Source organism: Bos mutus, chromosome 28, assembly GCF_027580195.1.
Source record: "Bos mutus isolate GX-2022 chromosome 28, NWIPB_WYAK_1.1, whole genome shotgun sequence".
NCBI lineage: Eukaryota > Metazoa > Chordata > Mammalia > Artiodactyla > Bovidae > Bos > Bos mutus.
In genome coordinates this window covers 36,245,209-36,272,793 of record NC_091644.1, presented here as the reverse complement: position 1 = coordinate 36,272,793, position 27,585 = coordinate 36,245,209, and the positions used below count along the sequence as shown (strand labels likewise).

The 27,585-nt window shown below is 42.9% G+C and overlaps 1 protein-coding gene across 2 annotated transcripts in view; it reads left to right on the top strand.

The window, feature by feature from the left end:
- ACTN2 (actinin alpha 2) overlaps positions 1-22,762 on the top strand; it is a 77,132-nt gene extending 54,370 nt beyond the window's left edge. For both annotated transcript variants that reach the window (XM_070364439.1, XM_070364440.1), the window contains 11 exons: positions 1,788-1,935; positions 3,789-3,939; positions 7,698-7,806; positions 9,916-10,056; positions 11,682-11,864; positions 14,663-14,797; positions 15,712-15,891; positions 16,766-16,912; positions 18,774-18,839; positions 20,893-21,051; positions 22,553-22,762. In XM_070364439.1, coding sequence (XP_070220540.1) covers positions 1,788-1,935; positions 3,789-3,939; positions 7,698-7,806; positions 9,916-10,056; positions 11,682-11,864; positions 14,663-14,797; positions 15,712-15,891; positions 16,766-16,912; positions 18,774-18,839; positions 20,893-21,051; positions 22,553-22,711 — 1,578 coding nt within the window. In that variant the 3' untranslated portion in view covers positions 22,712-22,762. The remainder of the gene's footprint in view (positions 1-1,787; positions 1,936-3,788; positions 3,940-7,697; positions 7,807-9,915; positions 10,057-11,681; positions 11,865-14,662; positions 14,798-15,711; positions 15,892-16,765; positions 16,913-18,773; positions 18,840-20,892; positions 21,052-22,552) is intronic.
- The last annotated feature ends 4,823 nt before the right edge of the window (positions 22,763-27,585 follow it).

Here is a 27,585-nt window from a genome sequence, read left to right as displayed (position 1 = left end):
ATCTGGCTTCCATCCCCACCTACATGGAGACTGTTCTGTTCAAAGTCAGCACGATCCATGTTGACAACCCAGTGGTCCCTTCTGTTTTCATGTTTTCTGTTGCTGTGACCATGGCTTCCTTGAAACTCCTTCCACTCTTGAACTTAGCTGAGTTCCTCCTGCCTGACCACCGAGTCCTTCCAGGCACTGCTCACAGCTTTGCTTCCTCCCCCGAGGCTATAGGTAGATGGTTTCTGGGTCAAGGGTTCCTGACTTTCTCCTCTGTCTTGACACCTGCAAGTGAACTCATCCAGGCTTGGGGCTTTAATTACCAGCTATAATGGCAATGTCTCCCAAATTTGACATCTCCAGCTCTGATTTCTGCCCCAGTTCCAGATTCATATGTCCACTTGGATGTCTCAAAACCTAACATCCAGGAGTCCTTCTGCAGTGAGCTCTGTGTGAGTAAATGGCATCACTGACCCCTAAGTTACTAAAGCCCCAAACCCAGGTGTCATCTCAGATCCTCCCATTCTGTCACTTTCTTGTATCTGGTTCCTCAGCAAGTTCCCCTGGCTCGGGATCATACCTTGAACCTGAGCCCTTCTCTCGACCTCTGTTGCTGTCGCCTGTGCTAAGCCACCAGTGCTTCTCTTTGGACGCTGCAGTAACTTTCTCACTTGCTTTTCTTGTTCTTTTCCCCCTAAAATGCATTCTCTACATAGCAGCTGCCATCATCTTTTAAAAAAATTTTTTTCCTGTGGCATGCCAGCTCAGGTGCCCTGTGGCATGTGGGATCGCATAGTTCCCCAACCAGGAGTCAAACCCACATCCCCTGCATTGAGTCTTAACCCTGGGCTACCAGGGAAGTCCCCATCTTTTTAAAACATAAATCACAGTATGTCTCCTTTCTTCTCAAAACCCTCCAGTGACTTTCTAAAATATCTAGAATAAGATCCAGATCCCTTTTCCGGGATCTGACGTGGTCCGACCCCCACCCCGCCCTGCTGACCTCATCTCCGGCTGCTCTGCCCCTCAGCCATCTATGGACACACCACCTGCTGTGGCCCTTCCCAAGCCCAGAGTGCACCCCTTCCACAGGCCTTTAGCTCATCCCTCCTTTCATCATGAACTTGGCTTTCCCATCCCTGAGGTCTCGACTCAAATGCCAGCTCCTCAGAGGCGTCTCCGCTCAGTAACCCGCCTAAAGGAACCGCTCTCACATGCCCTCATCAGTGTCACTTGACTGTGAGTTGTTTTTCCTTAGCAGCACATCACTGTCGGAAATAGGAGTTTTGCTTGTTTAATTCCTTATTTGTTGTCTTTCTCCCCACCCCCCACCACAGTCATGAAAACTACACGGGGGCCCTGGGAACTTTACAGGTGCTGTCCACTCTTATACCAAAGGTTCCCACAGCGCCTGCACATGTGTGATGTCCAGGAACCAGTTGACGGCTGGTAGAGCCCAGTCTCTGAGTCATTTTGGGGCTGAGTCATTCTGGGGCTTCAGCTTCTAGTAGCCAGAAAATTAAAGTGTGTAAACCTTTGTCCACATCTGGAGAAGCATTTGATATCTGTTCACTGATGAGAAGGGCCATCTTAGTCCAAAAAGTCCAAAAGGTGATAATGAAGATGTTTAGAAGCCAAAACATGGGGATGGTTATTTGGGGTGGGTGGGGAGTACAGAGGGCGAAGGAAGGACAAGAAGGCACCCAGGAAAATGCCGCTGACATCACAGAGGGGATCGGAGGGGAGCCCGGGGGGCCAGAACATAACGGATGTGCCGTGCTTGTCGCCAACCATCCCAGGACATTGCGGGCGCCTGGCAGCGGCTGGAGCAGGCGGAGAAGGGCTACGAGGAGTGGCTGCTGAACGAGATCCGGAGGCTGGAGCGCGTGGAGCACCTGGCTGAGAAGTTCCGGCAGAAGGCATCCACGCATGAAACCTGGGCGTACGGTGAGTCCTAGGGGCACGGTGGGCTCCTGGAAAATCGGGGTTGAGTTGCGGACAGAGCCGTGCATGTGTGCAGTGACCACTGTCCCTGGAGCCTGTGGCCCTGTAGGCAGCTGCCCTCGCCCCTTTCTGGTTTGCTGTCCCAGGTCCTAGGGTACTTCAGGAGATGGGTATGGGGAATTTCCTGGCAGTCTAGCGGTTAGGACTCCATGCTTTCATTGTTGTGGCCCAGGTTCAATCCCAGGTCAGGGAACTGAGATCCAGCAAGCTGTACTGTGCAGCCAAAAACAAAAAAGTAGAGATGAAGATGGATGTTTTTACCAAACAGGACTCATAGTACATTCTTCCCACACTTAACTACACAGCTAGGCCTCGTCCTCCTTAAGGCCCAGCCTCCTCCTGACTCACCCTACTTTCCTCTGTCTGATTCCACAATCATCTGTTTATTCCCTAACTGTGGGTCAGACAGCCCTGGCCCAGAAACTAGCTTCTGCAGATAGAAGTTTTATTAAATGCTACAAAAGCAACAAAGTTTCCCACTTAGAAAATCTGCTTGCAAGGAAAGAACACAAGGTATGGTTTTCTGTCTTCCCAATGCTCTTGTTTCACTTAGATTCATCTGCTCCTTTCAGGCCTCACAGGCATACCTGTTTGCATGGCTGTGATGCTGTGCTTGTGCTATCATTTTGACTCTGCGCTCTTTGCTGAGGTAGAAGAACAGAACATCCCCTCGTGACATGATCATCTATTTTGAGAAAGGACAGGGAGGTTTCCCTCATCCTTTGGGTTCCTTTTGCTGTCGTACTGCTTGACTGTCCATGTTGCACAGCAAGACGGTCACACAGATGTGCAGCCAGGCAGGTTGGCCTCCTAGCACTGACACCTCCCAACTGTGCACCCTGCATGCTTCTTACCTCTCAGGGCCTCAGTGTCCTCTGCAAAGTGGGGTAACAGTCGTCCCTCCTTCACAGGGTTTTTGTGAAGATTTAATGAGTTCATATTTATAAGGTATTTCAGTTGGCATTTGGCACATAGTGCTGTGTTGTCATCATTCAGTATGTGAACATTTGCTTTCCATGTCTAGCTTTGTGGAATTACATTCTTAAAGGTCATCAACCAGGGAATAAAAATGGGTCCAGTTATAACCACAGAACTTGCTTGACTTAAGGAATATTTGTGGCGAAACAGTTTCAGAGAGAAATTTTTCTGTTGTTATTAGAAAAAAATCACAGGCTGCATTTAATCTCAGTAAAAAATAAAGTTTTCAAACAAGCAGAATCGGGCTAAGATGGTTGAACCCATGGGCAGACAAGTAAGAGTACACGTGTTTTGTCTAATAATCCCAGATAATGTTCATGGGCTAGTAATTACTAGCTTAACTGAGCATCACAAGGAAGTCAGGTACTTCTTTAGGAATAACACAGACTTGTTGTTTAGAACGTGCTCAGTGTGCTTTCCGGGCTTCCCACTCACCTGGCAGTGCAGGAGACTTAAGAGATGGAGGTTCTATTTCTGGGTCGGGAAGATCCCCTGGGAGAGGGCACAGCAACCCATTCCAGTATTCTTTCCCGGAGAATTCCATGGCCAGAGAAGGCTTCAGGCTACAGTCCCTAGAGTCGCAAAGAGTCAGACATGACTGAAGTGACTTAGCATGCACGCAGTGTGCGTTCCACCGTTCCAGAACACACAGGGGCTCAAGGCCTCCTTAGCAGAGTGACAGCCTGAATTCTAGCTGAGATATTATCTCTGCCTCTTCAGGGCTGTCCTTCTTTCTCCCTTCTCTTGGTTTTCTGAAATGACCCAGGACTTTGCAAAGAGGCCAAAGCCCTCACACTCCCTTGCTGCAACCATTGCAGGCAAAGAGCAGATCTTGCTGCAGAAGGATTACGAGTCGTCAACCCTGACGGAAGTGCGGGCTCTGCTGCGGAAGCACGAGGCCTTCGAGAGCGACCTGGCTGCACACCAGGACCGTGTGGAGCAGATTGCCGCCATCGCCCAGGAGCTCAAGTACGTGCTGCCTGCGGGCGCCGCCGCTGACATTGAGCCCTGGGTCCCACCAAGGACCCTACAGAGAGCTTCCCCAGGCATTCTCAGGGAGGGGGCCGTGGGGGCCCGCCTTTCCTGTCCTTTCCTAAATGTTGATCCAAGCCAGAGGATGCTGTGATGGGATTGGTCCTGGTTTGTTTTTTTTTTTTTTTTTCCTAAGCTTTTTATTTTGTATTGGGTTTTTTTCCCTCAACTGTATATTTTGTATTGGGGTATCAGGGCTTCCCTGGTGGCTCACACAGTAAAGAATCTGCCTGCAATGTAGGAGATCCCTGGGTCAGGAAGATCCCCTGGAGAAGGGAATGGCTACCCACTCAGTATTCTTGGCCTGAAGAATTCCATGGACAGAGGAGCCTGAAGGGCTACGGGTTCGCAAAGAGTCGAACACAACTGAGCGACAAGACTTTCACTTTCAGATAGCCAATTAACTGTGTTGTGGTAGTTTCAGGTGAACAGCAAAGAAACTCAGCCATACATATACATGCATCCATTTTCCCCCAGACTCCCCTCCCATCCAGGCTGCCACATAACATTGAACCATTGTGCTATATGGCAGGTCTTTGTTGGTTATCCATTTTAAATATAGTTCGGTGTACATGTCCATCCCAAACTTTTAACTCTCCCTTTCCCCCATCCTCCCCCCACCCGGCCACCATAAGTTCATTCTTTAAATCTGTGAATCTGTTTCTGTTTGGTAAGTAAGTTCATTTATATCATTTCTTTTTAGATTCCATCTATAAGGGATGTTATAGGATATTTCTCCTTCCCTGTCTGACTTCCTTCACTCAGTTTGACACTCTCTAGATCCATCCATGTTGCTGCAAATGGCATTATTTCATTCTTTTTCATGGCTGAGTCACAGTCCGGGTCCTATTTTTTTTTTCCTTAAAGAGTGACACTGACTTTTGTGCTGGTCCTTTGGTTTTGGTAGCGTCCCTGTGTCCATCCATCGGGCAGCACCCTCACGCCCTGCACAGGCAGCTCCACTTCCAAGAGGATGAGAAACGAGCACTCGGGATGGGAGCATGGCTTGCAAAGGGGGCCTCACCCAGGCCTGGGTGCATGAGATGCTCCATATTACCCCCCGCCCGTGAAACCAAAGACCAAGATGCCTCCAAAGGAAGAGATATTAAGGCACCACTTTCCTTTGTCATCAAATAAGTGCCGTTTCATTTTCATGCTCTTTATTTTATGGGAGGAGCTAGCATGAGGTTGAGGCCAGGGTAGTTCAAGCCCTGGTGGGTGTTGTAGGTCCCACTGATCCAGACGCTGCCTCTGGCTGTGGCCATCCTTCCAGAGAGGGGCTGCTCTGTTGTTCCTAAGCCTTTTTTTTTTTAAGATCCTTGCTCCTTTTCATAAATACAGAATTCCATTCCCTACTTCTCTATCCCTCATTATTACCACTGATAGATCTGTACACTTTTTAGAGCTTGTCACATAATGATAACTTTAAACAACCAATAGTAAATGTTTTTTATGATAATGTTACATTTTAAGACTCTCATGTTTCTCCCTTTTGACTGGAGCGAATTCCTTAATTAACAGAGATGGCCTCTTTTAGAACTATCTTCTTATTCAGCCTTGCCCAAATATATTCTTAAATATTTGTGGCTTTCATATCCAGTTTTTCACTGTATTTGTGGCTTTACCATTGTCTTATTTCTTATGCTTCTTGAATGTTGGCCATCTGGCTGCTTGTTAACAATTTCAAATAAAAAAAGGGAGGGAAACACAAGCAATTTAATGTTATATCATAGTTCCCATAAATAATTTGGGATGGTTTCAAATATTGCTCATAAAAATTAAGTAACAATTTTATATTATTATTATTCCTGGTATCCCCAATGTGTATTTCTTTACTCACTCAAGAGAGGAACCACAGAATCTAAACCTGTGTTCATCTTACTATTATTAGTCTCCCTTTCCTTTTTACCTTTTCTAAAATAATGAATGTTTATGCAGTCCTCAAAGTACAGAAGAAAAGAAAATACCCTGCACAGCTATGCACTCCCTAAGTCCTTGGAATTCGGTATGTGTAGAGCTGCTGCTGCTGCTGCTGCTAAGTCGCCTCAGTCGTATCCGACTCTGCGTGACCCCATAGACGGAGGCCCACCAGGCTCCCCCTTCCCTGGGATTCTCCAGGCAAGAACACTGGAGTGGGTTGCCATTTCCTTCTCCAATGCATGAAAGTGAAAAAATAAAATGAAGTTGCTCAGTCGTGTCCAACTCTTAATGACCCCATGGACTGCAGCCCACCAGGCTCCTCTGTCCATGGGATTTTCCAGGCAAGAGTACTGGAGTGGGGTGCCATTGCCTTCTCCGTGTGTAGAGCTAGTATGTATGAATTAGAAAGAGAGATAAATGTTCGCCCTGATGATAATCACAGAAAGCTGTGATTGATGCCTCCACTGTGGATCACTAGAAGGTTCCTGGGTTTTTAGTTCTGAAGTCTTTCTGCTCTTTAATAGTTGCATTTGAAGAGCCATATCGTTTTCACTTTGTATTCAGGGCTAAATGTATTGCTGTCATGTTTTGGTTGGTTTTGATTTTCTGGTTATAATAATCAGAGAATCTCAGTCCATCTCAGTTAGTGGTGTGTGTCTGTGTGTGTGTGTCTGTGTGTATGTGTGTGTGTGTGTGTGTGTCTGTGTGAGTACGTGTGTACAAAGCTGCTCTTAAGAACTGGATTCTTTAGATGATTGGGAGCGTCTTACCCACAGAAAGCACACTCACATCACAACACATGCATCTCCTTTATTCAGAAACAGTGACATTCAATAAAGACAAGTTAATTTTGTTTAAGAGAATAAAAAGCAGGTTAACAGCCATTGCCTTAATTTAGAGTCGAAAGAAGGAATAAGCTTCAGGGAAATGGATGTGGTCCGATAGGAGGGAATTTCCTAAAAGCCTCACTTTGGACCGTTTTGAGGCTTGCTTTCATCCTAACTAAAAGGGTGATTAAATTTTGTCCAGGATTCAAACTTTCTATCCCCAGAGACACTAGGTTTACTTTCTAGTCAATAATTTGCTTGAATGGTAAATTCAGGTTATCTCACCTCACAAAGATCCCATTAGGATGTACAGCAGGGCTGGTGAGGAACAGGGACCCCTGAGGGAGAAGTCATGGTGTCCCTGCTGTCACACGAGTGACATGAGTCAGTCCTTGTCAGAGAGGAAGGGCTTGGTGCTGCTGGGCTCAGAGTCCCAGCACCTCCGCCCCCTGCCTTCCCCCGGGACGTGGTGCTCTGTCCAGCCTGGTGCCCTTTGAGAGGAGCCAAGGACACAATGGGGTGCAGGCTGATCCCCCTCTCCCTCCCTCCCCCATGACTCATTTGATGTTCCCGTCACCGTGGCTTCAGCACGGTCCCTGGGACTGTCCTCAGGTCAGATTCTTGGCTTCATTTACAGGTACATCACCACTTAAAAATAATGCACTCCAGGGGCCCGGCCAAGAAAATGAAGGCAGAATAAAGTTAACCTGAGGTGTCAAGAGGACAGCTTTTCTCTCTGTTTAGAAATCTGTTGACCAGCAAGAATTTTCCTAATTCTTCCTGTGATGTCAGAGAATAGCGATCATGTTTGCAGTGCTGAACAAAAACCCTGCTCGTTCTCCATTACATCTTTTTTTTTTTTTTAATTACTACCAATTTATTTTGAGCCTGTGTCCACTTTTCTTCATGTCATCTGGGAAAGTTATTCTTCATTTTCCCTTCTGATAGTGAACTGGACTATCACGACGCTGTGAATGTTAATGATCGCTGCCAGAAAATCTGTGACCAGTGGGACCGGCTGGGAACGCTCACTCAGAAGAGGAGAGAGGCCCTGGAGGTGAGTCTCCAGGCCACCTGTTGGCATGACACCTTCTAACAGAGGTTCCTTTTCTAACTCACTGTTATTCATTTTGTTTTTCTGTGGCATGATGTGTATAAACCAAAACAGATTGTCTGTGGACTTTCCTGGTGCCCCAGTGGCTAAGACTCTATGCTCCCAATACAGGGGTCCCAGGTTCGATCCCTGGTCAGGGAACTAGATCTCACATGTCGCAACTAAAGATCCTGTGTGCCACAACTAAGACAGAGCACAGCCAAATAAAATAAATATCAAAAAAAAAAAAAAAAGCATGTGTAGTGAATAGAGCTTCTACAGAGAACATGAAAAGCAGGAGAACAAGGAAAATGGAAAGTTGGTAGTTTTGTTGTCGTTTATCCATATGGCAATGACATGCCCTTTTGAATTAAAAATACAAAAGTCCAGTAGTAATGAGATAATGGTATAAACTCATTTTTGTGAAATAATAGTGGCAGTGAATTTCCCAACATCCTTATCTAAGAGTAAATTGAGCTGAGACTGAGTCAGGAAATAAGGAAGACTGGAAGTTGAGGCATTCAAAGGGAAGATGGCAACACATGCTGAGGTTAGCAAAAATGGATGTGAAGCAGAATCAGGGTGAATCTGGCCCTATTCAAGTGTAAGACTTGGAGAAACAGAAGTAAGTGGCTGGTTTTTAGCTGAACCTAATCATCTCTCAAGATTTCCCTGGTGGCTCAGTGGTAAAGAATCTGCCTGCAGTGCAGTAGATAGAGGAGACACAAGTTTGATTCCTGGGTCGGGAAGATCCTCTGGAGGAGGGCATGGCAACCCATTCCAGTATTCTTGCCAGGAGAATCCTATGGACAGAGGAGCCTGGTGGGCTGTGGTTCATAGTGTCGCAAAGTCAGACACAACTGAAGCGATTGAGCATGCACACATGCAGTCTTCTCTCACCATGGAAGACTCAGACGACATGAAGAAAGAAGCAGTTAGCAATTTTCTGAGTCTTTTCACCCTGACTCTGATGAAGCTTTCAACATGTGTAATATCAGGCTTCCTAGATGCGAACCAGCTGTTAATATATTCACTTAAAGAAAAACGACGAGAGAAAGGAAGGACCAGGCATGTGACAGAGAAAGCTCAAATTTTTTGAACAAGAGGAAAAATGACTCCAAACTATGGAAGACTTTTAGATTCCAGATGCCTCCCTGCCATAGGAAATGAGCATAATATTGTTCTCTGTGACTTGAAGCCTTGTGCTTTCAAATGGCCAGAAAGGCAGAGAGGTTCTCCGAGTTAAATTCTGAATGAGGATTTAAGAACATGAAACTGTAGTTCCTCCTGTCCTCTCTAGGTAGGTGACTGTTGGGAAAGGCACAGTGTTGATCATAAAATGAGGACGATACCATGAATTTTCTATGAACCAGCATGGTTAGAGAATCAGGTCCTCTAACTTCTAAAGTGTACGTTAGCTGAAAGCACCTTACTGCATACTCTATGTGGATTCTCAGTCTTCAAAAGGTAGGATGTGGGGACTTTCCTGGTGGTCTAGTGGTTAAGAATCTGCCTGCCAGTGCAGGGGATATGGGTTTGATCCCAGGTCCCTGGGAAGGTTCCACATGCCACGGAGCAACTAAGCCTGTGCCACAGCTATTAATACTGAGCCTGTGCTCTGGAGCGCATGCTCTGCAATAAGAGAAGCCACTGCAATGAGATGCCTGAGAACCACAATGAAAAGTAGCCCCCACTTGCCACAACTGGAGAAAGCAAACTCGCAGCAACAAAGACCCAGCACAGCCAAAATAGATAGACAAATAATAAATAAATAAAAATTTTAAAAATTACAAGAGTAACAGGTGGTAGAATATTTTAAATACTTTCAGAACATTGTGACTCTGGATGTAATTAAATCCACCTCTGATTCAGAAGGCACTTCAGAGACCTGCAGGGCTCAGCCTAGTCATTTGGACATCAGTTAATCTTTTTGTATACACATGCTGATAATGGGAGGGTTGTGATGGACGAAATGTCAGATAATAGTTTATTGCTTTGGAGTGCATCTTTACATGTTCCGAGAACTTTTTCTGATTTAGTCTATGATAACACTGACTTCTATTTAATCTTCAGAGAACTGAGAAATTGCTGGAAACCATCGATCAACTTCACCTGGAGTTTGCTAAGAGAGCAGCTCCTTTCAACAACTGGATGGAAGGCGCCATGGAGGATCTACAAGACATGTTCATTGTCCACAGCATTGAAGAGATCCAGGTAAGTGAACACAGCTCTGTGTTCCCACTACTAGAAATGAATCGTAATTTCAAAAGAGTTCTCTCTTTTGTTTTGTCTCATTTTTTAATTAAGAAAAATGTGGCTGGCGACATCCCTGGTAGTCTAGGGGTTAAAACTCTGAGCTTCCACTTCAGGAAGCAGGGGTTTGCTCCCTAGTCAGGAAACTAAGATTCTGCATGCTGTGCAGCGAGGCCAAAAACACACACGCATGTATAGGACTAGAAAGCACAATGTACCCTTTGACCTTTAGCTTAAAAATGTGTATACTACTCTGCTACAGCTAAATTAACATCAGCCAAATAAAGGAGAATATGTCTAAAAGGGTATGTTCTTTAAAATAGAATGTGAAATCATATGAGCAGAATAGACATATATGCTCTTGGACTTAGTCACAGCAAATGATGAGTTTATTGGCTGGTAAGTTACCTACTTTGCAGTGTTCGCATTTACTGTTCATTAAAATCTATGGAATTTCACCAGACCATAAAGCATAAAAAAAACACAAACCAGCACCTTCTACTTCCCACAATCCGAAATGGTCTGCTTTGGATCTCTTCTGGAGCATCAGAATTACAAATAAGACTTAAAAGTGATTTAGGGAGGTAAGTTCCTCTCAAATAGCCAGGACCCAATTTATTTAGAGACCATTTGATGTATAATGGAATATAAAGAGAAAATACTGTTGGATCATCAAAAATAATCTAGATATAAAAGAAATAGTGAAGGTTGGGATTTGAACCCAACCAAGGAACAGGAATTTTTGCCAAGGAGCATTCTAGAAGGGTTTGTACCTGGTTGTAGGGGGAAGAAATTACTTCCTTGAACATGGCCTTTGTCTTGTGAAAGAAGCTGTGACAATGTTTCTTGCATGCACTCTTAAGCAGAGGTTGGCAATCTAAAATCGTTTTTGGAATAAGTGAGACATCAAAATATTCCTTGGAAGCCATACTTGATGCGTGAAGTAGTCTCTTCATTTAGTGAAAGGTGTGCTGGCAGCTGATTGGTTGCAGCATCTGTACTGAGTATTAGCATGGCCCTGGAAGGTGGTCCCCATGGCATCTACATACAACTGAACATAAGGAGCTGCTGTTTTACCCTCTAGGGTCCAAGGATAGGGTTGTTAAGTGGAGGCTTTATAAAGCCTGAGGGGAATGAGTTGGTTTCTGTGGCCTTTTTCTTTTGCAGGAAAGGGAGGTACTTCCTGGTGGTCTGTAGGTTTAAAGGCAGCAAATGGTGGGTTCCTTTTGAGGGGCTAAGGGTAAATAAACCCTGGTCATTAGGAAAGGCAGCTAATTTAAGTTCTGTGCGTTGCTGGTGAGTAAGACCTAAACAATAGCTGAGCATCATGATTAAATCAATTATGGGTTTTAAAAGAAGAAAACAATTATTTTTTAAAGACTTTGGATTAATAGACACCAGTGAGTCATCAGGAGGTCTTTTTTTCCCCCCATTTCGACGAACTTGACTTTTGTGTACCAGATAGCTTCTCTGAGACATTCAGAATTTGTCATCCACTGGAGAGTCCTGCAGTTGTAAAGTTATTTATATGCCTGTAAAATTCACTCTGAAGTAAGTCAGATTTTCTCCACTTGTCTCTGGCTTAGAGCTTGATCACTGCCCATGAGCAGTTCAAGGCCACGCTGCCCGAGGCTGACGGCGAGCGGCAGTCCATCCTGGCCATCCAGAACGAGGTGGAGAAGGTGATCCAGAGCTACAGCATCAGGATCAGCTCAAGCAACCCCTACAGCACCGTCACCGTGGACGAGATCCGGTCCAAGTGGGACAAGGTGGGTAACTGAAGGTCCAGGGGTGGGCAAGGAGGGTGTGGGATGAGGCGGATGTTCTCAAGCTGAGGTGGAGAGAAGAGGTGAACCCCTGGGGAAGTTAGAGTGACTCCTGGTGATCAGAGTTGCCCTTCACCCCAAATTTCACAGTTGCATTAAAAGAGAAACTGAGGCATAGTAGCAAGTTTAAGCTTTTTTTGAGCAAAAGTCAGTTTGAACTGGGCTGCATCCAATCTAGCAGACAGAAGGGAGCTCCAAGGAGCTGTACAAAATGAAAGACTTTTATAGGCAGAAAAGAGTAGGAACAAGGAAGTTACATGGCCAAAAAAAGAAGGTTGGTTATTGCAAAGTTACTTCCCTTTAGGGGTCTACCTGGCAGATGGTCGCACTAGTGCTGATCAGGTGATTCCTGATTGACTGGTTTTTAAGATTCCATTTCTGGGAGAGCGGAAATTGTATTTAAGTCTAGGTCTGGTGGAGTGGGATTTAGTATAAGCGACTCTATTTTGGGCCTGTTGTCTTGTTTTTCACAGATGAAATATGTTACACTCTTCAATATCTAAATACATTTAGCAGTTTCTATGATCTGTAAGAAAGTAGAAATGATTGTCCTTAAGGAAAATCTTCTCAGTGTTAGCAAACTCAGTACAGGTTATGATACTGAAACTATTTTTAAAACCCCAGCTGAAAATTTGGTGGAATCCATTTTCTGCTGGTACTTCATCAGAGATTTTTAAGAATATGGGATAGACATGTCCCGAGTGTGTGTGAATTTAAAATGTGGGGAAATTACTTAGGAAACTGTATATGGGGAACCAAAGGACTCTCTGCTCATTTACTGCCACTTATATTTTGGGAAACTGTACAGATTTAATTATAGTCCAGTGGGATCATTTGAACCCTTTTGTCTCATTCTTAAGAAAGATTTATTTTCATGGTTTAAATTGTAGCACGGTTATCTTAGTAGGCTGCTAAGTCTTCAGTAAAGAAGTCCAGCAGGTGGATTTGAGGTGGCTTGCTATAAAAACACATGTAACAACTGTTTAGTTACAAACCATGCCAAAGAGAGGGGAAAGAAACAGGTATGGGAAAGAAAGTGTTAAACTGAGAGTCAGTTACTGCTACTGCTAAGTCACTTCAGTCGTGTCCGACTCTGTGTGACCCCATAGACGGCAGCCCACCAGGCTCCCCCAGTCCCTGGGATTCTCCAGGCAAGAACACTGGAGCGGGTTGCCATTTCCTTCTCCAATGCATGCAAGTGAAAAGTGAAAGTGAAGTCACTCAGTCGTGTCCGACTCTTAGCGACCCCATGGACTGCAGCCTTCCAGGCTCCTCCGTCCATGGGATTTTCCAGGCAGGAGTACTGGAGTGGGGTGCCATTGCCTTCTCCACAGAGACAGTTAAGTTCTTGTTAAACTGAGAGACAGTTAGTTCTTGTTTCTGAACTTAAAATTAGCTCTGGTCTTCGGACAGTCAGAGTAAAAAGGAAATGGTGTTGAGCTGAGTAGTTTCCTTGGGCAGAAAAAGGGAAATATGTCACTTCTTTTCTTAAAATTTATTTATTTTTTAATTGAAGGATAATTGCTTTATAGAATTTTGTTGTTTTCTGCCAGATATCAACATGAATCAGCCACGGGTATACATATGTCCCCTCCCTCTTGAGCTTCCCTCCCTTAAAGTGAGACAAACTCTTCTCCTGTCACTTAAGTTATAGAGCAAAATTTTCCAGAGGGAGTTTTGTAAAAGGGACATTGAATAGTAATGTCTTTTTGCCAGTACACACAGAAAAAGGCTTCTGAAGTAGCTCTTTTGTCTGTGGATCCAAAGAGAACTCAGGCATAGCATAAAATATAAATCACAGGGTACAAATGGAATGGAAAAAAATATGGGCCAGGTGGGATCCTTTCTGGTGGGCCAGCATCATACAGGGTTGAGCTCATGAACCTGGCAGGGGTTCCCAACTTTTTTGTGTCTTAGATCCCTTTGGTAGTCCAGGGAAGCCTGTGGCTCCTTTCTGATAAAAATATGTATACATTCATAAATAATATTAAAGGTTACAAAGCAAATAAATTACATTGAAAAATAGTTATTAAAATATATATGCATATAACTGAATCACTTTGCTATACAACTGAAATTAGCACAACATTATAAATCAACTATACATCAATAAAAAATAAAAGACCAAGAAAATGTATTTTTAAAGTTGGAATATACTACCATATTTTAAACCTAGGTCTAATAGCAGACCTAGTAAATGTGAGTGGTGATGAGTGTCCATCATATTTTGAGAGGTAGGCAGTAACTAATGTATGTAAGAATGTGATTCCTGTTGTGATAGAGTCACAGTGGACTTGGTGTCCATATTCATAATCGAAGGAAATGCTCATTTTCCTCTGGAGCTGGGGAAAATAAGGATGTCAGTTTTGGTTCATTCAAGTTCACAAATCCTCTGCACTCTGCACCCAGCCCTGCAACCTGCACCGCAACCCCCACCCCCCCACCCCGGATTAGTGCTGCAGGCCGGGAACCCCAAGTTAGACAAATGGTCAGCGTCCCTCATGCAGACTTAGCCTTTCAGCAGGCACTGGTGGCACTGGGTGGCAATCAAGGCTAGACTGAGCTCCCCCTTAGTCCCTAAAGTAGGGAGCACACTCCCCTTCCTCCCCCTCCCCCTTCTTCTCCCTCCCTCCCCTCCCACTCTGCTCCCACCCCTGCCCTCCACCCACCACCACCTATCTTGGTTACTTCTCCTGGACCACCACTGGCCTCTAACCCCTGTTGTCCTTGAATCCTGGCAGGTGAAGCAGCTCGTGCCCATCCGGGACCAGTCACTGCAGGAGGAGCTGGCCCGCCAGCATGCCAACGAGCGTCTGCGGCGCCAGTTCGCTGCACAGGCCAATGCCATCGGGCCCTGGATCCAGAACAAGATGGAGGTGGGTTGGTGCTTCAGAGAAAGCATGTCACGGCCTCCAAATCGGTCCCCAAGCTGACACAACCACTGGTGTCCACTCAGTGCCATGAGAGCCCTGTCCAAGTCACCTGGGTCTTACCCTGGGTGGCCCCTGGGCTGTTGCAGCCTGTGCATCAGTTTAGGGGGGTTGGGGTGAGGGCAGGGTGCTGGGTGCACACGCACCGAAGGCTGGGAGGCTGTTCTCGCTGTCATCCATTCATCTTGTCATTAAAAATGGTGATGGTCTCCTCCTCAGTTTTTAGCCTCTGCAGGACCTAGATTTTAAACCATCCATCCCTAAGGAGGATGTGTGAAGAGTCACAAATACTTGGCATTTTCAGAACCTTTAAGGAAAAGTAATCTTTGAATGACACTGATTTCTGGGTTCATTTTATTACCAAGAACAGCCAAAAGACATTTATTGACCTACTGTTTTTTTTTTTCTCTGAGTCCCCCTTATGGTGATAAACTGTTAGCTTCTTTCTTAAAGAGGAGAACATCTAAAAATCTAGGAAATTCTTTTGACTGCTGATGAAGCATCCAGTGGTCTGAAATCTCTCTGGCAGCCACATTCCTGCAGACCATCCCCAGTCTCCTTGAAAATAGGCAGCTTCAGGCATCTGTCTTCATTGGAAGAGGCTGAAAGGCCTCCTTTCTTCATGGATCTTGGTTGATTTTTTTTCTTTTCCTATTCTCTAGATAGGTTAGAACTAGGTCTTCCTTCATGCTGTGGTACTGCCCTATTTCCTACTTCATCTGAAAAATAAGGGACTTTGGCTGCCACCTAAAATGCTGGTGTAGCTGGCATCAGAAGCAGAACCAGGAAGGATGTCGCCCACAGAGTCATTCGAGAGGCTGGCTCACCTTGTCCTCCTCCCCTGCTCTTGCCTCCACCAGGAGATTGCCCGGAGCTCCATCCAGATCACAGGAGCCCTGGAGGACCAGATGAACCAACTGAAGCAGTATGAGCACAACATCATTAACTATAAGAACAACATCGACAAGCTGGAAGGCGACCATCAGCTCATCCAGGAGGCCCTGGTCTTTGACAACAAGCACACTAATTATACTATGGAGGTACAGCTGCCACACAGGCCTGCGGCACCCTGGTGTCTGCCTGTGACCATTTCATCTGGTCAGGGTGTTTTCCGCCCACATTTGTCTCTATCTGTCCCTGTTTTGTTCTACAAGTATGAACGTGAGGGGTCATTGAGCCTTTACTGTCACTGCATGTGAAATCGTTTTGTGAAGTAGATCAAGCACTGTGTGTGGGTGATCAGTCGCTCAGTCATGTCCAACTCTTTGCAACCCCATGGACCATAGCCTGCCATGCTCCTCTGTCCATGGGATTTCCAAGTCAAGAATACTGGAGTGGGTTGCCATTTCCTTCTCCAAGGGATCTTCCTGACCCAGAGACTGAACCCATGTCTCTTGCATCTCCTACATTGGCAGGTGGATTCTTTACCACTAGCGCCACCTGAGCAGCTCAGATCAAGTGCTATATAGTTGTTATTTATCAACATCATCCTTTGTCATCATTGTTATCACAACAGTGAATTCGCTGCACTGCTTTGGAGAAACTCCCAGGAATGGGACTGTTCCATTTCTACCAGTTTGGCCCAGTTTGATCCTTCTGGGAGCCAGTGGGTGTAATCCAGGGCTCATCCTGCTACCTGGTGAATAGAAAGGTGTTCCTAGTGACAGAAAGACTGTACACTGTACATTGTATTCTACAAGGTGCTAGTTGTCACTGTTAGAACCCTGCTCCTCACTTCTGAGTATTTCCCACTATAGAATCTTGAAAGAAAGTGCAAAAGTAGAATTAAAAAAATGTATCGAGAAGTCCTACTTGTCTCCCTTTGGGTTGACTCTCCTGTTATGAAAGTGAGCAGGCGAGATTGACCTGCTGGGAGAACCTGGAGCTGATCATTTGCTGTTTTTCCCTTGGTAGCACATTCGTGTGGGCTGGGAGCTGCTGTTGACGACTATCGCCAGAACCATCAACGAAGTGGAGACCCAGATCCTGACGAGAGATGCGAAGGGCATCACCCAGGAGCAGATGAATGAGTTCAGAGCCTCCTTCAACCACTTCGACAGGGTACCTCACTCCTACTTAATGAAAGGCAATGCTGGGGACATCAAAAGACATATTTGAAATAGCACTCATGCTGTTATTTTTAAGTCGTCATGTCCTTAAAATTTATTGGGAAACAGGATGATTAAGGCCAGAGGAAAAGAGCCACTGAAATGAAGTGTGCTAAGTTCTGATGTTGCTCAAGGTGACATCAGACAAGGTCTAGGTTTGTGGGCCCTTTTATACAGATCACTTAACAAATGCCTTTGTAGTTGGGAGCAAAGCAAGATTTATTCTAAGTGAAAGTACATCCTTAACAGAATATAGTTGAAGGATTTAGGTCATTTTCTAAGCACTTAAATACAAAGCTCTAATGTACTTTTCCTAATTAACTATTTAGGTAAAGCACCTGATGAAAATTAGCCTACTCTTTTGCCATAAAACTTAATTTTCTTTTTTAACGAACAAAATCAGCTCATGAAATGTTATGAGGAAAATGTATCAACAAAATGATGACCATATAAAAAGTTTAGTGCTACCCTTAAAATATTATCTAATATTTTGATTTGAATATAATTGGGTAAAACCAGTTCTTCACAAGAAAATGCCCAGTTTGCTTATCATTTAGTTAATAGTGACTCTTAAGGCCACATTCCATTTGTTAAAAGATCCCTAACAAAGTATATTTCATTCTTTTGCTCAGGACCCTGTGTATGATTTACAGATATTAGTTAAATGGTTCTCAAAATGCCTGTGGACTAGACCAGCCATATTCAGGCCTATTAATGAGTTCAGAAAGTAGACTTCTGATCAGGGACCTGAGGCATAAATAAAGTATTATATACAGACATGGATACTAAAGTTATTTTGGCTTCAGCACAGCTGTACTGTTGATGCTATAACACTGACCTGACTTCCTTCAGGTCGGGTCTTTTTCCTTCCATGGAGGGAAATAATTGTTCCTGCATATATCACCTGGGCTTTTAGGAGGACAGCTCCGCTTGTTTGGGCCACTTCAGAGAGGGAAAATCCACATCTATTTGAATCCAGGGTAACGAGACTGTCTCTTGCAACAAAGGTGCAAAGGAGGACAATGCAGAACCTGCCAAGTTTAAAAGTTTAAGTAAAGCAACTATAGTCCAATAAAAATTAATTAAAAAACAAAAAACCCAGCTTCCCAGTTTCAGTGAATAATTTTCATTCATCTAACAAGAACTCCTTTCAAACACGTGTATACCTGTGGCGGATTCATGTTGATATATGGCAAAACCAATACAATATTGTAAAGTTAAAAAAAAAATAAAACTAAGAAGGAGTGAAAATTAAAAAAAAAAAAAAAAAAGAACTCCTTCCATACTAGCTTTCCCTTCCCGCCGCCCAGTAAAAGAATTAATAGAAGTTTAAGTTAAGGATTCTACGTCTTGGAGGGACTTGGGCCTGAGAGTGGCTGTAGCGTGACTGCAGCATGAATCCTAGCCCTGCTGTCATCTTTGGGGGACTTTTACAAGCGAGGTCTGCCTGGGGCCTCAAGAGTGTGAGGCGTTCTCACAACACTTACATTGTGTTCGGTCATCAGTGGGTGGCAGTGGGCAGCTTCTGACATGGTCATTTTCAGTAGCACTGGGTATTCCTCCTGCTTTCTAAGGTGTGGTCTCCATTTCTGACTGCTGTTTACCTTCCTTCCCTACTTTTTCCTTTTTAAGAAATTATTTTGTAATGTAATGTCCCTGTGTTGGGCCTGTCCTTTCTGTAAATCAGACCTTTAAAAATTCTTTGGCAGATGTCAAAGTGTCCCTTCTCTTGCTGGATTTTGTTCCCTGGTCAAGTCGAGTTGTTTATTTTGCGTCTAACACTCAATTTCTTTCTTCTTTCTTTTTGTTGAAAGAGGAAGAATGGTCTAATGGATCATGAGGATTTCAGAGCCTGCCTGATCTCCATGGGTTATGACCTGGTAAGACAGAAGTTGAAATTTTACTATGATATTTTACTGAGCTTATTTAGGTTTGTATTTTAGAAGACAACTGCCTTAAACTGTGGCAGCCCACTTGAGATTGTTTCATTTACCAAGGTTACTAGGTAACATGCCTGGTACCGTATGAAAATGACTTCCTGGAGTCAGAACATATATTTTCATTCAGTCATTGGTCAGCTGGTTTTTCCCTTGTGAAGGAAGATAACATAAAACTTTCCTGATGGTTTTTAAACAGCATTATTTGAGAGATAATTTACATACCCTACAATTTGCCCATTGAAAGTAGACACTTCAGTGGCATTTCCTCCTGATTTTCAAAGTGTTTTTTCCTCTAGTATTTTAGAAGGTAAAAAGTTTTTAGTGGGCTTTCCTGGTAGCTCAGTGGTAAAGAATCGACCTGCCAATGCCAGAGACACAGGGTCGATCCTTGATCAGAGAAGATCCCATGTGCCTTGGAGCAACTAAACTCGAATTACTACTGCTGAGCCCACGCACCACAGCCACTGAAGCCTGTGCGTCCTAGAGGCTGTGCTCCATAACAAGAGAAGCCACCACAATGAGAGGCTTTTGTGCAACGAGAGAGTAGCCCCCACTCTGCAACTAGAGAAAAGCCCACGCAGCAATGAAGACCTAGCACAGCCAAAAAATTAATTAATTATTTAAAAAAATTTAAAATCAGCTAAGAAATCTTACATTTCCCTGTGGGTTGTGAGTACCTGTATTAACCTTACTTCTGTGTTACCTGTTAACACATTACTGACCAAAGACATATTAATATGTCTTTTGTTACCTGAACATTATTGACTGGAAATGTGAGAGTGATATAATTTACGTCATCATGCGAAGCTGTTAGAACTTAAAATTGGTCAAGGGTTCATTATGCAAAACTTAACGATTGTTGTTATCATTCACATTTTGCCCCATTAGCTTCTTGTCCCAACTTGTGTATATTATAAACACAAGCTTATTACCATAAAATTTTTAAAAATGATGCATAGCGAAATTTTGAGTGAAGAATTTTTCAATGAATTTTATGCAAATTCTTTCTCTGATTGTCCGAGTGACATGTATACTTTAGTATCTCGTAATATGATAGTTCTTCCAAATATAGTTCTGATTCAGCCAATGTGAAAATTAGACCAACAAAAAGACAAAATATCTTAGTGATTGATTCTGATACGGAAAGTGAAAATGAAACTCATTGTGCTGGAAGAGACTATATAGGTGTCAGGTGTAATTATTGAATGTAATAACCCACAAAGTGTTAGTGAAGTAACGTATTAATTTTTGGCCAGTCAAAGCAAAAATCACTGTCCTACAGGCTTTCATTTCTGCGAAAATCCCCCAGTCAATAATGACTTAATATGTAATGTTGTTTAAACATGAATTACTTTGATGCATCTCCCCTTTCAAATAACCACTGTGAGAGCCCGCCTCTAACCTGCCTTCTCTTTGGCAGTATTATTCTTCTCAATTATAGCCTGAGAAAAGGCCTAAGTCTCTGAATTCTTCTTCCATAATTATGTTAAGTCCCAAGGCAACAGGGCTTCCCTGGTGGCTCAGCAGTAAAGAATCTGCCTGCCAGTGGAGGAGATGGGAAACGTGGGTTTGATCCCTTGGTCAGGAAGATCTCCTGGATAAGAATATGGCAACCCGCTCAATATTCTTGCCTGGAGAATCCTATAGACAGAGGAGCCTGGTGGGCTACAGTCCATGGGGTGACAGAGAGAGTCAGACATGACTTAGCAACTAAACAACAACAACCCAAGGCGACATGGATCAGAGAGAGAAAGGAATTCGGACATCAGGAGCTTCCGGGTTGATGCTGTAGCTACATTTCAAAATCTGTTAATAACAGTAAACTTAAGTCACCCATAAGGGGAATCTGTTCCAAACGTGGAAGGGAAGTGCAGGGAGTATTTAAGTTTTCAAGCAAAAAGGAACTTGCATGCCAACAGGTAAAAGCGGGAAAGCAGCACAGTTAGGAGTTGTGGACTGTTGAAGTCAATGTTTCCTTGCAACCTTGCCTCAGGGTGAAGCTGAGTTTGCCCGCATCATGACCCTGGTGGATCCCAACGGGCAGGGCACTGTCACCTTCCAGTCTTTCATCGACTTCATGACCAGAGAAACGGCTGATACCGACACGGCCGAGCAGGTCATCGCGTCCTTCCGGATCCTGGCTTCTGACAAGGTCTGCATCGACACATTTTCTTCTGCCTTTCTGACAGTCTGCTGCTTTATTCCAATAAGAATGGAAGCAATGTTGCAAATAATAATGATTTTGATACTGCTGCCTTTTATACCACATCCGCACTGAATTCAGAAAGCACTTAAACGTAACGCTGGTGTACTCGGAAGAGGCTAAACACAGACATTCTGTCTTGGCATTTGTACCTGGTCCTTATGGGAGTTTCATAGAAGGAACCAGCAGTATGAATTTTGCAGTTTTTTTGTGTGTGTTTTTCTGGTTCAACCCTACTTTACATTCTGGATTGGTAGATAAGATTTCTGAAAGATGAAACAGTGCAATTCAGATGTTAGAAAACTGAGAACCTTCTCCCAAGGATCAATGACACTGACTGTGCCCAGCCCTTGGAGCAAAGTTGAATAGAGCCATCCATTCTTTGTAAAAATTGGCAAGTTTTTCATTACATGTAACCTAGAAATTAAGTAGGAGTTTAATTGCAAGTTTAGAATTTTCAAATCTCCCAAAACAATATTAAAACTTTTCAATATGTATAAGTTCAGTTTGGGATATGATCCCTTTGTCTTGTGTTCTAGCTGAAAGGGAAAGGAAGTTAGGATTCTAAAACACATCGGCTTGGCCATGTTTATTACCTTAAAAAAAATCTTATCTGACAACATAAACTATCTTTAAAATAATTATGTTTGTTTTAAAATGAATCCTTTATCATGTGGATAGGGGTTGAGGGGAGAAGGTCCAACTGGTTTAGGAGATAATAAACCAAGGCTTATCTAACACACCCAAAGCCCTACTATATATTACAATATATTTGCTCTTTATTTATCTTGACCTATCAGTCTATTTTATGAGAATTATCCTATTTTCTCTTGGACATTTGACATTAAAAACAAAAGACTCCATTGTTCAATGTCAGTTTAGTTTTGCTTTAGAAGGAGTTTTTCACCAGTGGCAACATGCCTCTAGTTTTTTAATAAATTGTGTAGGAAAGCAAGCACATATCACATGTATTTTTTAAAAACCACATTGATCATTTTAAATTAAATATTCCTATATTTTCATTAGTGTATGGTATAAACCAACCTCCGCTTTATCTTTCTGTATGAAATTTACATCATAGTATTTTTCACTAATATTATGGCTCAATTTGAGAAGTGTTGATGGTACTGCTCCCTTTGTCTCTGTGAAGCATTTTAAATTTCCCACTGGCCAGAAGACAAATTACAAGTAAAACTCAGCCTTTGGTTGGCTGTCTGGTACTGTGCCTGTTAGACTCCCTACCTTTAGTCTTTTATTTTTTTATCTTTATCTTATTTTGGAATATAGTTGATTAACAATGTTGTGTTAATTTCAGGTGTATAGCAGACTGATTCAGTTAATCCTTTTTTTAACAATTAAACAAATGCAAGAAGTATGTCAGTATTTAAACCATTTAAGTTCCAGTGTGTCTTGCCATTGATTTTTAAAACATGTGTGTACTGTTTTCCAGCCATACATCTTGGCGGAGGAGTTGCGTCGGGAGCTGCCCCCAGACCAGGCCCAGTACTGCATCAAGAGGATGCCTGCCTACTCAGGCCCAGGCAGCGTGCCCGGAGCCCTGGATTACACCGCATTCTCCTCCGCACTCTACGGGGAGAGCGATCTGTGAGGCTGGGGTTTTGTAGTCGCTGATTAGAACGCAATAAAAGCTGAAGTCACAGTTTGTTTCTTGGAAACTTTGACAAGCTTTATTACGTTGTAGAGGGAGAACACTTTTTTCGCAACTCAGTTATTGCCAGCAGTGTAAGATGGCTGAAGTTAAGTTTTTCTAGTAGATGACATAGCGTACTTTATAAGTAGGTTTCTTTACTTCTGAGTTTTTAGCTAAGTGCAATGAAATATCAGGGGTTATAAAACAAAGCCAATCCTTGAGTAGTGTGAAATTAGGAAGACCTAAGGATAGAAGGAACATACAAAATGGGAAAATTCTGAAATACCCAAGATTCAAGACCAGAAAAATAATAGTAAATGTTTGACATTAAAAAAAAATTCTTCATATATATAATATGTTTATATGGTTATCTCTTGGGGAATATATTTGGGATACTGGTGTTTTACTTTCTGGCTTATCCAAAGATTATATTTAAGATAAATGGTAACTGTCATCTCGTTAGCTGAATTGAATATTGTGAACTTCCAGAGAATAGAAACAGACACCCCAAAAGACTTTTAGCACTTAAAACATTTTAGGTAGAAATCATAGTCAGCTCTTCTTTATTTAGGACTACGTGGTCCAGTTAGTGGATTGCAATGCCTTACTCATACTGCAAAGCAGGAACCTCACCATGGAAATGTTTCATTGCCAGGGAGGAAGATGGAATCACTAGGTAAAATGTGTTTGGGGGGGATTATTTATTGATTCCAGGTTTCTGTGCTTTTTTTAGAGCTTGTTAGTATGTTAGAGTCTCACGAGATGACCATATATAAGTGCTCTGTTTTTAAACAAACAGGTGTCAATAGCAATAGTTATGATGGGGGACAAGTCAAAAGCTGCTATTTTTATAGCTCTCCAGGCAGAATTTCTCCTTTTTTTGCCTTTTAATTTTACTATCTGATAAAGAGAAGGTGTTAGAGGGAGGAGTTGGTAGGAAAGGACTAATTCTCACCAACAGTAGAGGTAAGTTCTTTAACTGCAGAACCTTTACATACTTCAGGTGGATTCATTTTGTGTAGCAGGAATTCTTGATGTTTCTGCCCACTCTCAGTGAGTGTCCCCACTGTGATTGGATGGGGCATTGCCACACCTCCTTCCATGTCTATGTGGAAGCCCCTTGCAGAGGACACCGATGGCTCCTGCCACCCATATCTGTCAGCTTTCATTCATTTTTCTGCTCATGCTGCTGTTTGCTGTACCTCCCCTGTTTTTCCATCTTGTTGACAGCTTGTAAAGAATAAAGCAGGAATTCTTTTTATATCTGAATCCTTAATGATCAGATGAATTACAAACAAACAAAAACAGTTGTAAATAGCAATTGAAGTGTTACTAGAAAAACAGTCATGTGCCTGTTAACCTATAGTCTTTTTCTTCAGATTTTTCTAGATTTCCACCAGTAGCTGGAAATGGGATATTTTCCATTCATGACTGTCCCGTAACTTAATATTTTTACACAATTGGCCCATTTAGAACCTTCAACCTTTGTAAGTTTCATTTAATTTGCTTCATTTTATTAAGTAGCTGATAGTTTACAGATTTCTGAAATCTGAGTCCTTGAGTTCAGTGCCAGACACTTTTGGGGTGGTGTTTAGGTGAACTGTGACTCCTTATTCTACTTCATGCAGGTGCTATATTCTAGCTGTATAGGGAGAAAAACAGGAAGATATTCTGCCTTTGAGGCTACTAGTGGGAATTTGTGGTGTTTTACAATTGGTGTAGGTGGTTCATCTTCCTAAAATTTTAGTTTCTTTACAACATTCAAGCAAGAGAATGGATCAACACTATCTGCTAACAAATGAAAAAGGGAAATAAACTCTGAAACACTTAATAAACATGTTTGTACTCTCATTTTAGAAGTTATTTTTATTTCTGAAGCTGAATTATTGATTAAACTTAATTTGTAAAAGAAAAGGAATCCCTGTTTTATTATTATTATTATTTCAACTAATAACCAGTTTCTTTGGTTAACCACAAACTTTCCTCACTTAAAATTTCCATCATCACTTAAAACTCTCATTTGGTTTAGCATTTGCCTTGTTTAAAGAATTAGAGACTGGCTTGTTGGGTAGAGGGTAAATTTGAGATGAGGAATTAAGATTGGCCCAGTTAGAGGTGAGTGATGAATGGACTAGGGAACGAAATGGATTAGGAAGAAATTTTTACCCCAGATATCATTTCAGAATCCCCAGTAGGTATTTTGAAAGTGTATGGCACCCCGAGCCCTAACCCCAGAGCTTCTAGTTGTGAAGGTCTGGGTTAAGACCTGGACATCTGCCGGGGTTCAGCCCCGGCTGATCCAGGGTATTCGAAGCGGGGACAGCGTCGGTGAGGATCAGGATACAATAGCTTCAATTAGATGTTAATTAGAGATGTAAAGAGTAATAGAATGAGGATAGCTCAGTAGGAAAATTCAGTGGAGAAAAGAGGCTGAGTAGCTTGGTTTACGTGGGAGACCAATAAAACTTCAAGACAAGAACTTTGCACCACTTACGTAGGTCGCAGGCGTCCTTCTGTTCTCCCGAAGGAGAGGAGACACTGAGGCCTCCCCGGTTGGATCTTAGAAGCCCAGGCATAATTAGTAACCATGGCGGGTTCCGTGCTCCAGATGGAGATTCAGCCAGAGTGAGACAGAGAGCGACATGGGGAGACCAGTATTTCGAGAAACTGATCCCAATTCTTTATTTTCCATGGGCTACTTTTATACACTGAGATGTTATGCCAAAGTCACGTGGGGTCAGCAGTCCTGACTTTTATCAAAGTCAGGTGCTTCATACAAATGTATACAGAGGTCTTAGGGGTGTTACATCATCTTCTGGCCAGGGGGACCTGCTGACAATTTATGACCCTCTCCTTGTGACAGTGGTCAGTCAACCAGGACACTTATTTCTCCAGGGGTGATTATTCTTAAAACAGACGCCACCCAAATAAAGTTACATTCCTATAGGGTGAGGGTGTAGTGGGTTTTAGTTAAGGAAAGAATTTACTTAGCCTAAGGTCTAATGTGATTAATATCAAAGGTTAATACTTATTTCTTCTATATATTCATTAATGTGTGTAAGGGCAGGGGATGTGGAGACTTAGCAACAAACATTGGCTCAACAAATGAAAAACCCTTCACCAATACAATTTCTAATCAGCCCATTATACTCATAGTTTTCTAACTTTTCTAAGGAACCTGTTTTTAGAAGGTTTAAAGCATCTCGTGCCTCTCACAGTTGAGAGGCTGTGAGCAATCACATGTGGCCAGACAAGCCTGTCAGGCAGGCTAGAGAACCTTCAGAGGAGTTTGTAGGTTAAAACACTCTTGTCACACCCAGGAGTTTTTATTAACTGGAGCTCTAAGTTAACTCCTTCTCCGAAAGAGGTGGTGGGGGACAGCCCCCCGTAAAGTCAGAGGTGTAGGTGGGAGCACAAAGTAGTAAAGCAGGCAGGCTCTAGTTATGGGGGTAGATGCTCGAGGATTTCCAGGGGGACTCCTGAGGCTCGATCCCGCCTTTGCGTATGTTGAGCCTCCTTCCTCATGACCTTTGCCACGGGCCGAGTGCCTCACTCTGGCCCCCAACAGACATCTGCATTTTTTGAAAGCTCCATGGATGATTCTACTAACCCTCAATTGAAAACCACTGGATTAGAGGTAATGGAAAGGGTCATTAGTAATCAGGAAGTGTAAAACAGATAGAGAAGCTCTTACTGGAAAGGTTAATGGTTGGACCACATGAATGGTCAGGCCAACCCCTGTACCATCTGGTTGGTGATATACAAATATTGGCAATGGCTGAATTTCAGATGGGTACACTTGTCTTCATATTCTTTCTTGCTGCGTACCTGATTCACACATATTCATGAAACAAGCTGGAGATGAGCTCTCTACAGCCTTTAAGTGAAAAGAAGCAAATCAAAATGATATAAAGTCAGAAACTTGTATTTCTTTTTAAAATTAATTTTAATTGGAGTATAGTTGATTGACAATGTTGTATTAATTTCAGGTGTACAACAAGGTGAATCAGTTATACATACACATATATTCACTCTTTTTAAGATTCTTTTCCTATAGAGGTCATTGCAGAGTACTGAGTAGAATTCTTTATGCTGTATAGTAGGCTATTACTAGTTACCTGCTTTATATATAATAGTGTGTGTATGTCAGTCCTAATCTCCTAGTTTATTCCTCCCTGTCTTTGTATTTTAAGAAGTAGTTAATTATTACCAAGCTGACAAAGACTCACCCACAGTCGCCTTGGGTTATTTGACAAGAAGGCACTGAGTGCATTCAACTGTGTCCGTGAACTTTCTCAAATACCCAGGAGCCTATGTAGTGCTTTAACTGCCCTATGTGCGACGTTCTCATATTTCAGATGGAATCGGCAGAGAAGGAGACAAGTTTTTTTTTCCCCTTTTGGATTCATTAATTAATAACTCAGTACTTAGTGTGTTAGTCATTCAGTCGTGTCTGACTCTTCGTGATCCCACGGACTGTAGCCCGTTAGGATCCTCTGTCCATGGAATTCTCCAGGCAAGAATATTGGGGTGGGTAGCCATTCTCTTCTCCAGGAGATCTTCCAAACCTGCGGATGGAACCCAGGTCTCCTGCATTGTAGTCAGATTCTATACCATCTGAGTCAGCAAGCAGCTGACAAATCATCATTCTTTTAAAGCTGGGAGCTGAAGGCGGTTGTGATCCATCAATGGGAATCCCTAACCAAGGATTCCCCAGTACCTTAAAGTCTTTTCGAAGTAATCTCCAAAGCACTGCAAACTTCCGTGTTGATAAAACAAATGGGCAGAAGTGATGGCAAATTGGAGTATCAGTAAGAAATAAATGGCTTTTT